At 49.9% G+C, this 15,886-nt stretch overlaps 1 protein-coding gene across 6 annotated transcripts in view; it reads right to left on the bottom strand.

The window, feature by feature from the left end:
* Positions 1-4,254: 4,254 nt before the first annotated feature.
* The window catches only part of ATP6V0A4 (ATPase H+ transporting V0 subunit a4), a 66,837-nt gene continuing 55,205 nt past the window's right edge, over positions 4,255-15,886 (bottom strand). For all 6 annotated transcript variants that reach the window (XM_045855696.1, XM_045855700.1, XM_045855699.1 and 3 more), the window contains 5 exons: positions 12,520-12,621; positions 8,698-8,808; positions 6,013-6,130; positions 5,689-5,860; positions 4,255-4,685 (listed from right to left, as the gene is read on the bottom strand). In XM_045855696.1, coding sequence (XP_045711652.1) covers positions 4,592-4,685; positions 5,689-5,860; positions 6,013-6,130; positions 8,698-8,808; positions 12,520-12,621 — 597 coding nt within the window. In that variant the 3' untranslated portion in view covers positions 4,255-4,591. The remainder of the gene's footprint in view (positions 4,686-5,688; positions 5,861-6,012; positions 6,131-8,697; positions 8,809-12,519; positions 12,622-15,886) is intronic.

Below are 15,886 nucleotides of genomic sequence, written 5' to 3'. Positions count from 1 at the left end.
ACCCTTTTTCTTTTTAGGCTAATCCAGTGCAGCAATGGGAGACGGAACGAAGGCACCTGTAACTAATTGGCTGTGATTAGCATAAACACCACTGCATGTAGACTAGCCAGTTGTATACAACTCTTAACTGACCAACTGCCCTGAGTGTGGCGTGAGGATTAAAGGAGACGATGTTTTTATAATATGGCACAGTGCCCGTCGCAACAAAAGCACTCACGGTTAAGTACGTATCATTTCTCATCTCTGAATGAAGGTATCAATTAAGCTTCTAAAATTTCACCGCAGCCACAAATCAAACTCACTCAGGGCCCACTCTAAAAGATCTATGGAGTTAGCAAATGCATGTTGCTCCAAAGGCATTCATTGCTAATATTCTGCAAACATTACAACACCTTGGGCTCAAATGAATAACCACCCAGTGGAGGAAAGAAACCCCAAAAAACCGTTCACTTGTTTTCTGAAAAAGACTGGTCTTATTTCAAGAGTAAACTTAAGTAGTGTTAAGAAACTCTCACAGGTGCCGTGTACCTATTGGAAAATCAGATCTCAAAACCACTCCAACCAGATATATAACTCTGATATTCATCAGCCAAACCAATCACCTTCTCTTACTTATGAAAGGCCCAACAAAATGGATAATTTTCACTAAAAAGACCCGTTTTATATTGCTTCATGTGTATAATTAGCCTATTTTAGAGAAAGAAAACCCTTCCACGCCTCAGTCTGGAATGGCCTGGCTGATGCGGGGGTCAGTGGGGTGCAGGACAGGGGAGGCAGTGATATGCGACTCCCTCCAACTCCACTCAGAGGAGCAAACCGGCCCCCTGCCCGGCCATGGACACACTGTTCAGCGTCACCAGTCGTACCATGGATCTCCCTAATGCCCGGCCCCTGAACATGCCCAAGGCCCCATGGGTTTCCAATGTTAAGGGAGGCTGCCAAGGGATGGAAGAAACAAAGGTGTGAGTTACCTGCAACCGAGAAAGGTGTCGCTCCCGCCCTGTGAGGTTCTACAGCATCTTCGACGACAGGATCCCTTCAGTGGGGCATGCGGGTGGGGGTGCAGCGGTGCGCATGGAGCATCAGGACGTGGGCATTCATTTATGTGGGTGCCCCGCCAAGGGTCTTACCTTCCAGACCTCTTAGAGGGAACACTCAGAACAGCAACTCAAAGTTAACAGGCACAGGAAGTACTCGCTTAGTATTTTCTAGCGTTTCAGCCAGAAGTTTCATAAAGAAATGTTTTCACAATGAAGAGGATGAAATGCTTCATCAAGATGGAAACGAGGAGACAGAGTGTATAATCTCAACTTTGAAAGGAAATGTTGGAAAAGCTGAGTTGGCATCTTCTATCCTTTGGCTTCCTAAGTATCTAAATCCCTTCTAACCTAGAAGAGGATGGATGGGTGGGTGGATGGGTGGGTGGATGGGTGGGTAGGTGAATGGGTGGATGGGTGGGTGGGTGGGTGGATGGATAGATGGATGGATGAATGGGTGGGTGGAATGATGGATGGGTGGATGGATGGAGGGGTGATCGGACCAATTTAGGAAAAATAGGGAACATGGGGAGGCCTGCTCCACAACCCTACCAGTTCCTTAAGAGCTACAGTGGGAAAGTAACCCATGACCTGCCTTCAGAAACATCTAATAAAGAACTGATATATTGGGGACCTGCTCAGAAACTCAAAGGCGCAAGTGGAGCTCAAGTTTCATTAAAATGAATTCTAGGGGACTGGCAAACATTTTATTCTAGTCCATTTTGTTTTTAGCCAGAAATAATCGGGCCCCTGAAGAATCTTTAAAGCCAAACTTGTGTGTGTATTTGACATAATTTGTTCCACAATATCATCAATAAGGGGAGAGAAAGCGTCATACTCCATTGGCCTTCAGCCAGGCACTCATGGTCCACCCCAGGCACCACCTCAGATCAGGAGAAATCAATTCAGATTCAGGTTCCATATCCGGTATCCATAAATCCAGATCCAGCCGTGTGTGTATGTATGTATATGTATACATATGCACACACACACATACATGTGTATATATACAGGGTCCAACAGAAGTAAGTCTTGCTTGAGCATGGTTCATACGGTAATAATATGGGTATAATAATTTATAGTTTTAATTTAAACATTTCACCTAAAATGTCATATGGTGTGCTTTGAGTGTGACATTGTTATGTTGCAGAATTACATGCTTAAGATTTTGTAAATGAAAAAAAGGGGGCATTCTTTGTGCCGGACCCTGTGTATCAATATTAACTAGACTTCATTCTACCAGGATAGGTACCATAGAGGTTGTAATTAACCTGGATAAAGGTCATTCAGACTGAATAGCCAATGGAACAATCCTTTTTTAAATTAAGTTTATTGGCGTAACCTTGGTAAATAACACAGGTGTACGATTCCACAGTATCATTTGTATCTTGCATTGTATGCTCACCCCCCACCCCGAAGTCGAGTTTCCTTCCACCGCCCTATACCTGACCCCCCTTGCCCTCTTCATCCTCCCCGCCTGCACCCCTCCCCCTCCGCTCACCACCTCACTGATGTGTCCGTGAGCTTGTCTGTGCACTTGTTGCTATTTTCTATCCCACATCAGTGAAATCGTGTGGTTCTTGTTCTTTTCCATCTGACTTATTTCACTTAGCATGACACGCTCAAGATTAACCATGTTGTCATAATGGCAATATTTCATCCTTTTTTACGGCTGAGTGGTATTTTGTTGGGCATATGTACCACATCTTCCTTATCCAATCATCTTCTGAAGGACCCTTCCGTTGCTTCCATGTCTTGGCCCCGTGAATACTGCTGCGATGAATATAGGGGTGCATTTAACATTGCGAATAAATGTTTTCCATTTTGGGGGGTAGATACCCAGATGAGGGATTGCTGGGTCATAGGGTAGCTCTACTCTTAAATTTCGGAGGAACCTCCATGCTGTTTCCCACAGTGGCTGCACCAATTGACATTGCCACCAGCAGCGCACGAGACTTCCCTTTTCTCTGCATCCTCGCCCGCACGGCTCTTGTCGTACTCGTAACAGCCATTCTCACAGGTATGAGCTGGGATCTCACTGTGGCTTTGATTTGCATTTCCCTTAGAGCTACTGATGTTGAGCATCTTGTCATACATCTGTTGGCCATTTGCATGTCTTCTTGGGTGAAGTGTCTGTTCAGGTCCTCGGTCTCCTTTTTAACCGGATTGTTTTTTGTTGTTGCTGTTGAGTCGTGTGAGATTTTTATACATTTCAGAATATTAGCCCCTCACAGAAAATAACGTTTACAAATATCTTCTCCCATTTGGTTGTTTGTCTTTTTGGTTTATTCATGGTTTCTTTTGCTGTGCAGAAGCTTTTTCATTCAATGTCGCCCCATTCATTTATTTTTGCTTCTATTTCCCTGGCCTTTGGGGTCAAGTTCACAAAAGCGCGCCTCTGAGACCAATGTCCATAAGTTTAGTATCTATGTTTCCTTCTATGTATTCCATTGTTTCCGGTCTTAACCTCAAGTCCTTCATCCATTCTGAGTTAGTTTTTGTGTGGTGTCAGACAGCAGTCTGGTTTCATTCTTTTGCGTGTGGCTTCCCAATCTCCCAGCAGCATCTATTGAAAAGGCTTTTCTTTCTCCACTGTATGTGTTTGGCCCCTTGTGCCCTCGGATCCATTATTCTGTGTGTCTATTTGGAACAATCTCATGCTACACCTGGCTCCGAGGAGTTTGCCAGTTCGGGGGCCCTAAGAAGTGAGTCTGGGCTGGCTGAGCGAGGCAGTGTCCAGGCAGGCTGTCGGACAGTCTCATCTCGGGCTCGCTCTTTCCCAGAACCCGTCCAAACCTACAAACACCACCTTCGCCAGTGGCTCCAGCATAACCAGCATAACCAGCATAACGTGCTTTCCAAGTAACCAGAGTTGCCAACGATGTCAGGTTGTCACACTTCATTCCACCGGATTTAACACTGCAGGGAACTTCGTGCGGGCCAGCCTCCCATCGAACACGGAACATTATGGGTTCCGCCTCACCCAGAGAGAAAATCTATGGGAAAGCTCTTGATCTTGCACAGCTGAGGCCCAGACAAGGAAAAAGGGTGTTTGAGGAAGCAGGAAATGAAGGGATCAAATAGACATAATCTTTCTTTGAGAATAGCTTGTGTAACTCTATCATTTAGCTTTACCTTGATCAACACTAAATTTTATGGAAATTAAAAAAAATGCCGCCAAAAAATATTCTGTGGAATGATTTTGAATAAAGACATCTTAAAGAAAAGTAAATGCCCCCAGGAATTTATTTTCTTAAATATAACACTTAAAATATTGCAAGAAAAAAAAATCAGTGTAGCACCCGAGCCCCCCTCCCAATTTTTCCATCACTTTAGTGTTCAGCAATCAGGTCGCTGCACGGGGTTGACAAGACTTGCCAGCACAGCTCATCTAGGACACGGCGAAGTCCCATCAGATCCGAAGGCTTGCAACTAAACAATGTGCGGCTTCTGCCTCTGGTCGGCTCAGCACGATCGTTCCACCGACTGTCCTGCACGGGCTGCTGCTACAGATGAGACCCACAGAGAAGGGGCGGCAGCCGCAGGACCCGCAGCTACTCCTCCGCTGTCCCGTCCAGGATGTTTTTAAAGGAGAACGGAGAAAATTTGTACCCAGCCCCGACGTAGAACTTGTTCTGGAACTCCACCCTGTTTGGGAGGGCAAAAGAGGGGGGATTATACACATTGTGGGGGGCTGGCAATTGGAGGGAAGAACATGGGTCCGATCAAGCGCAGGGTCAGGAAGGCACGCGAGGAGGAGCCCCAGCTGCTGCGGCTGCCCCAGGAATCCTCTGGGGCTTTTCATGATCCTCCTCCCGCCTCCCGCTTACACCTTTCCTTTCCTCCCCCAGTCCTCTGGGCCACTGCTGGTGGCCTCCCCGGCCAGCGCTGCGACCCTGCCCCAGCGCCCACGAGCAATGAAGCCCGCGCTGTGCCCCGCTGTCCCATGAGCTAGCGAGGACAGCAGGAGCACACTGTGGCGGAACAACCAGAATCCTGGCCCATGTGTGTTTTTGTAACTTAGAGAACAGACATCACAGGTGAACATGTATGTTTGTGATGTCACAGAGGCACTCCCTAATGACGTGGGCATGGATGATATCATAACCCAAGGCGGGGGACCCTGGGAGGCTCAGTTGTAAAAACTTTCTTTACAAACAGCAGGTACAGAGAGGGTGGTGAAGGCTGAAGACTGGCCATGTCCTGGACACGTCTGTGAGTGACAAGGGCCGCCCTTGAGCGCCTTCCCCCCTGCGGGTGCCCTCCTTCTGTCCCCACTTTCTGGGGCATTCGGCAGCCTGTACTATTGCCGTAACTCCTGCACTCGGAAACAAGGGCCGAAGGCCCCAGACTGGCTTAGCAGGCCTCCCGGGAGCCTGGGTCAGGTCTGTCATTTACCAATACTCTCAGGGGTCCCCTATTTTAAAGCCAATCGCAATATAACAAATGGAAATTTAAACGAGAAGGAGTGAACGGGAACTAACAGTTATCATAGGGTAGCCATTATAAATGTATACATGTATGATATCACTGACTATCACACCAACAGGGGCCTACACTAAGGTTCCAGAAAGGTGTGTGAGCTGCTCATGTCACACGACAGGTCAGGATCCGAGCCCAGCCGGCTGGCCCGCCGGCCCGCCGTCCTCACCAGTGCAGCCGCAGGGCGTGCAGGAAAGCGGAGAGCCCCTCCATGACCAGAAGGATGGCTACCGTCAGCACGGCAAATACGGCGAAGATGATAAAGACCCCGACGAGGCCTCCCCAGCCTCGCAGGCGGAGGCCGACGTTCATCACCATGGTCCAGAGCACTTCCGACAGTTCTGCAAGACGCAAGAGCAACGTCGTAGGGTTGACATGGCAAGTGCAGATTGCTCCTAAGAAAGAAGAGCCAGGAGGAACCCAGAGAAGACACTGCTACCTCCAAGTACACACTGCTGAATGTGACCCTGACCCTGATGGGGGGTTCACTCACCTGCATGCGCCAGGCTGAGGGCCCAGAGCCGGAGGTAAGAGGCTGTGTTTGAGATGCAGCCCAGGCAGTACTCGATCGTGTGGATGGCCTGGTGCACGAATATGTCTCCAAAGTTGAACTGAAAGAGGGAATTAAAAATTTATATATATATATATATATTTTTTTTTTGTTATAGAGTGAGAGGAGGGGAGAGAAACAAACATCAATTCATTGTTCTAGTTATTTATGCATTCATTGGTTGAGTCTTGTATGTGCCCACACCACAGATCGAACGTGCAACCTTGGTGTATGACAATGACACTCTAACTAACTGAGCTACCTGGACAGGGGAAGAGGGAATTTTATATTCCATTTCATTAAGTGCTTTCTGCACAAAAGGCAATACAAATGCCATGCAGATGAACAAGACATGTGCACCGCTGTTCAGAGATTTCCAGTCGAACTAGGGGAAAGTAAACATTAATATGCTTGTAGAAAGAGAATTAGCAGTACAAGGTGGGACACGGTATCTGTGCAGTACCACTTCCCAGAAGTCGTTGAAAAGGTTCCACGAGTAAGAGAGGCTGGTCGGTGAGGGGAGTTGTCCCAGGCACTGAGATCGGAGCTGGGACACGAAGGACGGGGAGGGACCCGAAGTCCAGGGGAACCAAGATCATTCCCGGCAAAGAAATGACCCCTCGTGAGGAAGAGACGGGTAGGTGGGAACATCGTGAAGGCAAGTCTGGGTGGGGAGAGAACCCTTTGGCTGGAACTGGGAGCCTATGCAAGTGATGAGTGATGAGCAGAGCGGGGGGAAGTTTCAGGAAAGGCCGGCTAAGAGCAGAGCTGAGAAAATGGTAACGAGTCCACAAGTTACCACAAAAAGGATCCTAGTAGAAAGTGGCGAGGGAAATCAAGAAACACTCGGGGGAACATTAATCTGGGAGCACATGGACCAGCGCAGGGAGAGTCTGTAAGCAAGGACGCCAGTCTGTTGACTAACTTAGCGATCCAGTAAGAGGGGGAAGAAATGGGGCGAAGACAGCAACAGCCCTTGCTCCCGGGCTGGCCCTGCTGCATGCGTATCACCGCGTGTCCATGCTAGGAGGATGCCGCCCCCCCTACGAACACAGAAGCTTCGCATTTGGAACCCCCCCCCACTAGTGGGTTCTCCCTGTGAGCCCCATCCTCTGGCTGGTTCCACTTCACATGCTTTTGCTGTAATAAAACTATAATCGTTAAGTATTGCACTTTCCTGCATTCTATGAGTCCGTCTATAAATGATTAACCCAAGGCAGCCGGAGGGATCCTGAATTTGTAACTGGCTGCTCTGAAGTGAGGGCGGTCCTGGAGGGCCCCAAATCTGGGGCTAGTGTCAGAAGTCTTGGACGGACTCGACAGTCTGGGGAACTGGGTCCATAACCTTGCGTGTGGTTAACTCCGGGTGAGGAGAGAGGCGGAGAGGACTTTGAGTGGAAGGCAGAGTCAAGCCTGCGTCCACCGTGCATGACTGCAGCCGAGGAGGGGCCTGCACAGGGAATCTGACGCCGCCCACAGGAGGGTGGCCAGTTCATGGTGGCGGTGGCAGGGGAGCACCGACTGGGTCCACGCTGGGGGCGTGAGAAGAATACATGAGGGAGGTTGTACCGGACAGGCTGGGACGTGGAGACTCTGAAGACCGTGGGCTGGGTGCTCAGACATCCCAGCGGGTCTGACAAGATGAGTAACATCAATAGCCACTAATACTGGTTATTCCCTGTCCCTGGAATCTCATAGGAACCACAGTCCATAATCCAGATCATTTTCATTAAATCTGATTGATCACGTCTGAATTCATGTGAGCATTTTTTTTTTCAGTAATTAACGTCACAAACGGAGCTACTCTCAGCATCTCTCAGGCCTCGCAGCACCCCTGCCCCAGCTCCAGCATCAGAAAAGAGCTCCGCCCGAGACCCCCCCACCCAGTTCAGGGCTGGGGGTGACCTCAGTCCCGGCCTGAAAGCCGCAGGCGGCCACCAGTCTGGGAAAACGGGGCACATTCCTGAGTGGGGAGTGGCTGCCTGGGGACGGAGGGGGGCGGGGAGGAAGGAGGAAGCAAAACAACTCCTGAATTCACAGGAGAGGCGGATAACGTGACGAAGATTAATCACAGAGGTGGGGACAGAGCAGGGTGGAGGCAGGAGGCGGCGAGGGGGCCTCTGCACACGCGTGTCCGGGAGGCGGGCCTGGGAATGAATGAGCCGATTTTTGCTGCAATACCGAGGGCTGCAGGTGGGCTCCGCTCTCCTGGTCGGAGGGGCCCCGATGGGGAAGCTCCGAGGAGTGGAGCTGAGTGCCGGGGCCCAGGGCCCAGGCAAGGGGGCCTCCTGTGTCACTGGGTCTGAAGGCTGGTATTCACGCTCACAGGTATAGCAGCACCTGAGCTACAGCATTACAATGCTCTGATGCTACTTGGTAAGCGTTGTTCTGATCCTGTAGGCATCCCCCTCCCCCAGGACGTCCCCCAACTCCTGTGACTCAGCAGTCACCCGGCTGCCACCAGCAGCGTCCTCCTGACCCAACCAGCTCTCCTGCCTAAGTGCCCGCTGATGGGCTGGTGCCCACGGCCTGGCGGCTCTCAAACATTTGACTGTCACCTCTGACCAGATCTGCTTCTAGGATCTGGACCAACTGGGAGGCCTTTGTAGGGTGTCGAGTCCCAAATACCTCCTCCTCATCGTCCTCCTGGGCCCCGTGGACACCTGCTCTGTGGGGAGGGCTCACGTTGTCACCTTCGATGTCCTCGGGGGCGTGTTCTCGGATCATGGACGCCTGCAGCTGTCAGCAAGCAAGGAAACGGGGGGTTAAATTCACCCCTAGAATAAGAGTCACAGCAACTCTGTACAAAATGAAGCTCTCTTTAAATATTAGCTACATACCCCATGGATGGCACTGGAGAGCATTATGCTAAGCAAAATAAGCCAGGCGATGAAAGACAAATACCATATGATCTCACCTTTAACAGGAACCTAAGCAACAAAGCAAGCAAAGTATAACCAAAGACACTGAAATCGAGAACAGGCTGACAGTGACCAGAGGGGAGGGGGAGGGGATTACAGGGAAAAAGGGTGGAGGGTTTACAGGAACAAGTATAAAGGACACATGGACAATAACAAGGTGGGGGTGGAAATGGGGGAAGGAGGTGGGGAGTGTTGGGGTGGTGGGGAGGGATGGGGGGAAAAGGCAGAAAATTGTACTCGAACAACAATATAAATAAATAAATAAATGTCAATGACAAAAAAATATATATATATATATAGTTACATACCAGACAGTGTTCTAAACTCTCTGCAGGATCTCACTTGGCCCTCATAACACTCCTTCCCCAGAAGCACAGTTAACCGCCCCTCTTTACAGAGGGGTGAGCTGCAGCACAGGAAGGTTCAGGAACGCGCCCGAGAGCACACGGCCGGTGAGGCTGGTTCGCGGCAGAGCCGGGACCAGACCCAGGCTGCCTGGCTCCGGAGCCCATGCTGTGTTCTCCACAGTGCTCCAGAGGGGGCCAAATGAATGAGTCTTTTTTTTTAAATTTTTTTTAATGTATTGATTTTAGGGACAGAGGGAGGGAGAAAGAATGAGAGAGAGAGACTGATTTGCTGTTCCACTTATTTTTGCACTCATTGACTGATTTTTGTATGTGTCCTGACCGGGGATCAAACCTGCAACCTTAGTGTATCGGGATGATGCTCTAATCAACTGAGCTACCCAGCCAGAGCTCAAATGAATGAGTCTTGCCAGTAAACCAATGGGTGTACAAGACAGCCTTCCTATTTTAAGATATATCTACACAGTCATAAAACCACCAGTTCTATCATTGACATATGTAGCCTTGTGACCTCAGCACCCAGATTTCTACGGGCAAGATTAGGAGGCCAGTGACAGCCACAGAGTGAATGTGTGTGTCCCTCCAAAACTCGCATGTTGAAACCCTAACCCCCAAAGATGATGGCGTTAGAAGGTGGGGCCTTTGGGAGGTGATTAGCTCATGAGAGTGGCGCCCTCAGGAATGCGATTAGTGCCCTTCTGAAAGAGCCCCAGAGAGCTCCCCAGCCGCTTCCGCTACGGGAGGGCTCAGCGAGGCGGTGCCATCTGCGAACAGGAGGGGCCCCGGCCGGAAGGGGAACACGCTGGGGCCTGGGGCTGAGACGCCCCAGCCCCCGGGACTGTGGGCCACAAGTTTCTGTTGTTTGCAAGCCACCCGGTCTGTGGTGCTTTGTCAAAGCCGCCCACACGGACGAAGACAGTGACTTTTCCAACACATGTGTACTTTTCTAAGTAAAAACATCGCTTTATAAAAATAGCCACATGCCCTGACTGGTGTGACTCAGTTGGTCGGGCTTCAGCCCTGCAAACTGAAGGGTCGCCAGTTCAATTCCGGGTCAGGGTGCATGCCGGGACTGCAGGTTCGGTCCCCGACCAGGGCGTGTATGAGAGGCAACCAACTGACATTTCTCTCTCGCGTCAATGTTTCTCTCCTTCTCTTTCTCCCTCACTTCCTCTCTCTCTCTAAAAATAAATAAATAAATAAGATCTTTTTAAGAAATCCGAAGGGGGGAAAAAAAAAATCTAGGTGTAGCCACCATCCAGTCTGGCCTGGTTTTAATCCCTGAGTTTCAATAGAGTGTTTCTTCCAAGTCACTGGGAAACTTAATATCCCATGTCGAAAGTGGCTGCTTGCATGATTTCACGGGCGGGTACTGCACGTCAGGTGTGAAAGCACCTTCACCTTCCTCTCTTGAGCGAGTCTGCACCGAGCAGCTGCAGCCCCGCCGCCCCCCACCCCCACCCAGACAAAGGTCAGAATGAAAATCCACATGCCATATGCGTAAACAGGTAGAAGCCATACATTACACTGACGTCACGCCTGCAGCACTGCGTGTGGGGTAGTGCCTGTGTGTACTAAGAGCGGTGGAGGTGGTTAAGGACCGAACGCGCCACCTCTCTGATCCCTTCCCCACGGGATCCCAGGATTGTCGGGGACATCTTCCCATCCCGACGTTCTAAGATTAGACAGGACTTTGTGCTTGTGCGCCTCCGTGATGAGAGAGCACCTCGCTCAGAGGTAACTCCTCAAAAGCCTCTCCAGGTTAGTAACTTAATCATAAAACCTCATGGTTACAAAACTAAATTTTTTTTTAGCATCGAATCTCTGAAAAACCCTACGAAAGGATAGGATAAAGTGTGCTGTTGTTCACAAGAATCAGACGTTAATTTTGCTGAAATTTAACTGTTGTATTGTGATGTATGTTGTGCAGAAAACCATTAAATTGTCCTCTATTTTTAATAGAGAAAAATGAACTGAACCAGCAAACTCCTAGATAAAATATGCTCCAGCCTCCTATCTTGACACATAAGTCGTTCATGAGAACGTGAGAGGCCAAGTTCAAATGCAGAGTCTCAGGAGAGCGCGCCCTGCACCAGCGGTGACAGGCCGCCCTCTCCTTGACACCCCCAGTCCCACCCCTTGCGTGCGCAGGCGTGGATATGCTCCCCACAACAGCCACGTCCGCCCACCTCCGCCCACCGTCCTCACAAACAGCTGTGCCTCGGCCCTGCCAGGATGAAGCGGTGCCAGCGGTGTGGTGGGCCCTTTGCAGAGCCCGGAGGTGGGCTGGAGTCCATCTGGACAGGAAATCCGTGGTACTGGGTACCAAAGCTGGGGAGGCTCTGGGAAAGCCTTTGCCCTCGGCCACAAGGTTCCCTGCCCCAGGGTGAGGGATGCGACTCCAGGCAACATTGTTTTGTCTTCTTAAAATCCCATTTTCTCTCCCTGTCAGCTTCAGGGAGACAATACCAAGGAGGAATGTTGTAAAGACAGGGTCTCCACCCCCATCCCTAGCTCTAGCCTTTTCTGGTCCTAGGCTGGGACTGGTTAAAACCGACAGGAGTGGTTTTGCAGAGGCACAACCCTGGACTTGGTCAGCCTCAGTGACTCTCCTCCACAATCAAAACACCCTTTGAGGTCCCCTTTGCTAAGCACCTCGTGACGTTTAGAGCTGGGTGCTGTCTGAAATAATCAATTTTAAATTAGTGACTTGCAACTTGCTAACAACACATGTGCCAAGGACGTGCCCAGGGTGTTTACAGAAGCACCGTTTGCAGTTACTAAAATGGGAAACAAGCCACATAACTACCACATAGGAATGGTAACTAAATTGCGGTATATGCATGCAAGGAAGTATTATATAGCAATCACACACACACACACACACACACACACACACACACATGCACAGTTTGCAGGGCATAAGATTTACAGCTGCTTGTCCTCAATGGAACATTATTCTGGGAGCAAGAAGGCTCCTGGGAAAAGTCGAACACTACAGAAGAGAGCATACCTGGGGAAGGCCAGTCACTCACCTCACCGCTGTCCATCAGGCCCTGGTCAGCCCCAGCGTGCTCTCTGGTCCCCAGACTTCTATTTCCACAGAACCCACGTTCCACCCACATTCCACCCACAGGGGGAGAGCTGGAATGAAGGGCTCTTACCTGGGACTTCCGATGCTGGGCTCTGAGGATAAACGGCTTGATCAGAAGCATCCACGGCACGGAGATCAAAGCCATGACAACAAAGAAACTCTGGACTTCTTGCTGCAAGACCAGAATGGTCAGATCTTACCCTTTGAAGGTAACTTACGTGATAAAAATGCTAAAAAAAAAATAGGGGTCCTTTCTGCTGCATTTCATGTCGAAAGCTCTAAAGCATGTCAGCGAATGCATCCACCTTCACGCCCCGGAACAGGCCAACCGCTGACAGAGAAACGTTGCCCAGTGGCGCCCAGTGCCCGGCACTGGTGGGCAGTGGGGGTCGCCCTCCTTGTCCCTCACTCCTGAGGGCCCCTCGTGCACCCACACTGCACGGAACCAGTCACTTGAACAAGAGACACATCACAAGGGCGACTTCATTCGTCTCCTGTCTTCCAACTCTGTCCCACGGGCACCGTCAGCCCCTGGCCCTGGGAAAACGGTGTGGCGGGCCCCACGACTGCACCGCTCGCCTGGGTCGCTTTTAGTCACAAACAGTGTCTGAAAGAGGAATGTCGTGTTTCCAGCAGGAGATCACTGTCTCGGCTCTCTGGCTCGCCCTCTCTTTCAAAACCAGTTTTCCCCGTTATTCACCAATGTTACCCCATAAATTCAACTTTTAGAAAAGATTATATATGCATTATATATGTTGATTTTTTTAAAGATTTTATTTATTTATTTTTAGAGAGGGAAGGGAGGGAGAAAGAGAGAGAGAGAGAAGCATCAATGTGCGGTTGCTGGGGGCTGTGGCCTGCAACCCAGGTATGTACCCTGACTGGGAATCGAACCTGCAACACTTTGGTTCCCAGCCCACGCTCAATCCACTGAGCTATACCAGCCAGGGCTGATTTTTATTTTCTTAATGTCTACAATGAACATGTACTACTTTTATATGATAATTTAAAAAATAAAAGACATTAATGAGTTTGAATTAAAAAACTTTTTTTCAGTTACAGTTCATGGGCAATGTTATTCTGTGTTAGCTTCCGGTGTACAGCAGAGTGGTCAGAGAATCGTGTACTTTACGGAGTGTTCCCCCTGATGTTCCCGGTGCCCACCTGGCACCATAGGTAGTCATCACAATGTTATTGACTGTATTCCCGGTGCTGCCCCTCACATCCCCACGACTGTGCTATAACTACCAGTCTGTGCTTCTTAACCCTCCACCTTTCTCACCCAGCCCCCCAACCTCCCTCCCAACTAGAGTGAACTTTTAAACAAATATATGCTATACTGGAGATTTTTTTCTTTCTTTCTTTTTTTTTTAGAGAGGGAAGGGAGGGAGAAAGAGAGAGAGAAACATCAATGTGTGGTTGCTGGGGGCCCTGGCCTGCAACCCAGACATGTGCCCTGACTGGGAATCGAACCTGCGATGCTTTGGTTTGAAGCCCATGCTCAATCCGCTGAGCTACACCAGCCAGGGCTGAAGATTTTTTTTTTTTTTAAAGACATTCCTCACAAGCTCTCTCTGACTTGCATAGTCACCGTGGGTGAGTTACCTAGTACCTTCTAGTGGGTTCTGGGAAATCCATGCTGAACTCCCTTTCACTGCCTCTCTCTCTCTCTCTCACCGTGAACTTTGGAACGAGGCATCACGGTCCACGTGCCCCTGCTGAAACTCAGGAGCCATCCCTTTGATCACCCTCTTACACATTTCCCTTCGTGCCCTCCAGCGTCCGCCTTTTCCCACCCCCCTAACCCCGCCCCCAGTTGCCCATCGGAGCCACACAGAACCTGGAGGCTTCGGTCGGCTTGGTCAGAGCCCTTGAAAAGGAGTGGAAACTGGGTGCCTGGAGCAAAAGTCAAAAAACTCTTCTGGAGCCTTCGCATTTCTTTAGCCGTTCAGGCCAAGCTCTGAGTGAGACCACTGATTACCCCAGTGGTGACAAGAGTTACTCTGGTAACAGTGGGAATGACGTGCTTGCTCAGTCTCCACCCTCCTCCACTCTTAAATGCCCCGAAAAGAAAGGGGAGCCCATTAGTTCATCGCAAACTGGGCTGCCGACCCAGCAGTGCACAGAGCAATTGGAGGTTCGAGTTAGCTGCTGCCTCCTTCCCTGTGGTTCCAACGGGCCAGCGGGACAGCCCGGGCAGTGCTGGGAAGGGGCTGCCTTCTCAGCGACGTTGTCTCCTCCAGCTGCGTGACCCCAAAATGAGGTCATGGAAAGTTCAAACTGAGTCAAGATCATTCATTTTCCTACTAGGTCTCGGGGACACCAGCCAACTCCCAATGATGTTTTTAATGGAAAAGGCTGCAAAAGCCATCCACAGTGCTGTGCTCGCTGCGTATTCCCGCCTAAATGAAGACCTCAGTCTCCGTGAAAATGGCTGTTAGCCCGTAAACTGTTTTTGTGAACTTCAGAGTTTTGCCTAAAAGAGAAGACTTGCTTGGAAAATCCAAATGAACTTTCATGTAGCCTCGAGCAGGAAGCAAATGAACCTTCCAAATGCATTCACTTGAGGCTGACAGCTAGGAGGGGGTCAAGGTTACCATTGACACATAACAGAAAGGTAGGAGACCACAAGAGAGCTTCCAGAGGCCTCTGCCCGCTCTGGTTAGTATTTGAACCAGCTTTTTATTTTTCCGTAAAAAGATGGCCCATCACGAGGCCTTTTTTTCCTCCTTATTTGCAGCTTCTGAGCAGAAGGAGAATACAGCTAGAAATGGAACTCCTGAGGGTGTGCGTGGCCGTGGGAGGGACAGGCCTTTCCCCAGGACACCCAGCATGCACAGTCACTGCCAAGTGCAGGCGCACCGCCGTCACCTGGCATTGGGAATCGTGCCTGGGAGCTGGACCCAGAGGGATCAGAACCTACATGTTGTGGATACAACGAACAAATTCACACGGACTACTGAGTCCTGTGGAGAAAAAGGGATTATGTGGCCACTCTCTCAAGGGGAGAGTGCCTCGACCCTGGCCTCGACAAGCTTTTATTGGGTGTCTAATAGCATACATCAAAGAAGGTTCTCATTCATTAAGCTCAGCTTTGCTTTAGGTGATTACTTTTTACAGATAGCAACAGAAAGGATGTTACTGATTACTTCCTACAGATTAACAAGGAAAAAATGTTGCAGATGCAAGGGAACGATAAGAGTAATTGGTCTGGTTACACTTCAGTCCTGGGGAGAATTAGCACAGACTTCAGGAAGTGACTTTAAAGATACACAGGAAGCATTTGCTGGTCCAACTCAGCGTGAGGGAGTTTTAGCAAGAGCAGGTCACAAAGCAGCCTAGGTGCAATGCAGGCCTGGTTTCCCACGGGAAAGCCAATCCGTGAGTCTGACATCCTGCGTGCCGACATGCACCTATGGGCTTTCCCACAGGGCTGG

This window comes from Phyllostomus hastatus, unplaced genomic scaffold, assembly GCF_019186645.2.
Source record: "Phyllostomus hastatus isolate PE091 unplaced genomic scaffold, TTU_PhHast_1.1 phas_scaffold_114, whole genome shotgun sequence".
Classification (NCBI taxonomy): domain Eukaryota; kingdom Metazoa; phylum Chordata; class Mammalia; order Chiroptera; family Phyllostomidae; genus Phyllostomus; species Phyllostomus hastatus.
Note: the sequence above shows the minus strand (reverse complement) of the source record. Positions and strands in the feature narration are given on the sequence as shown.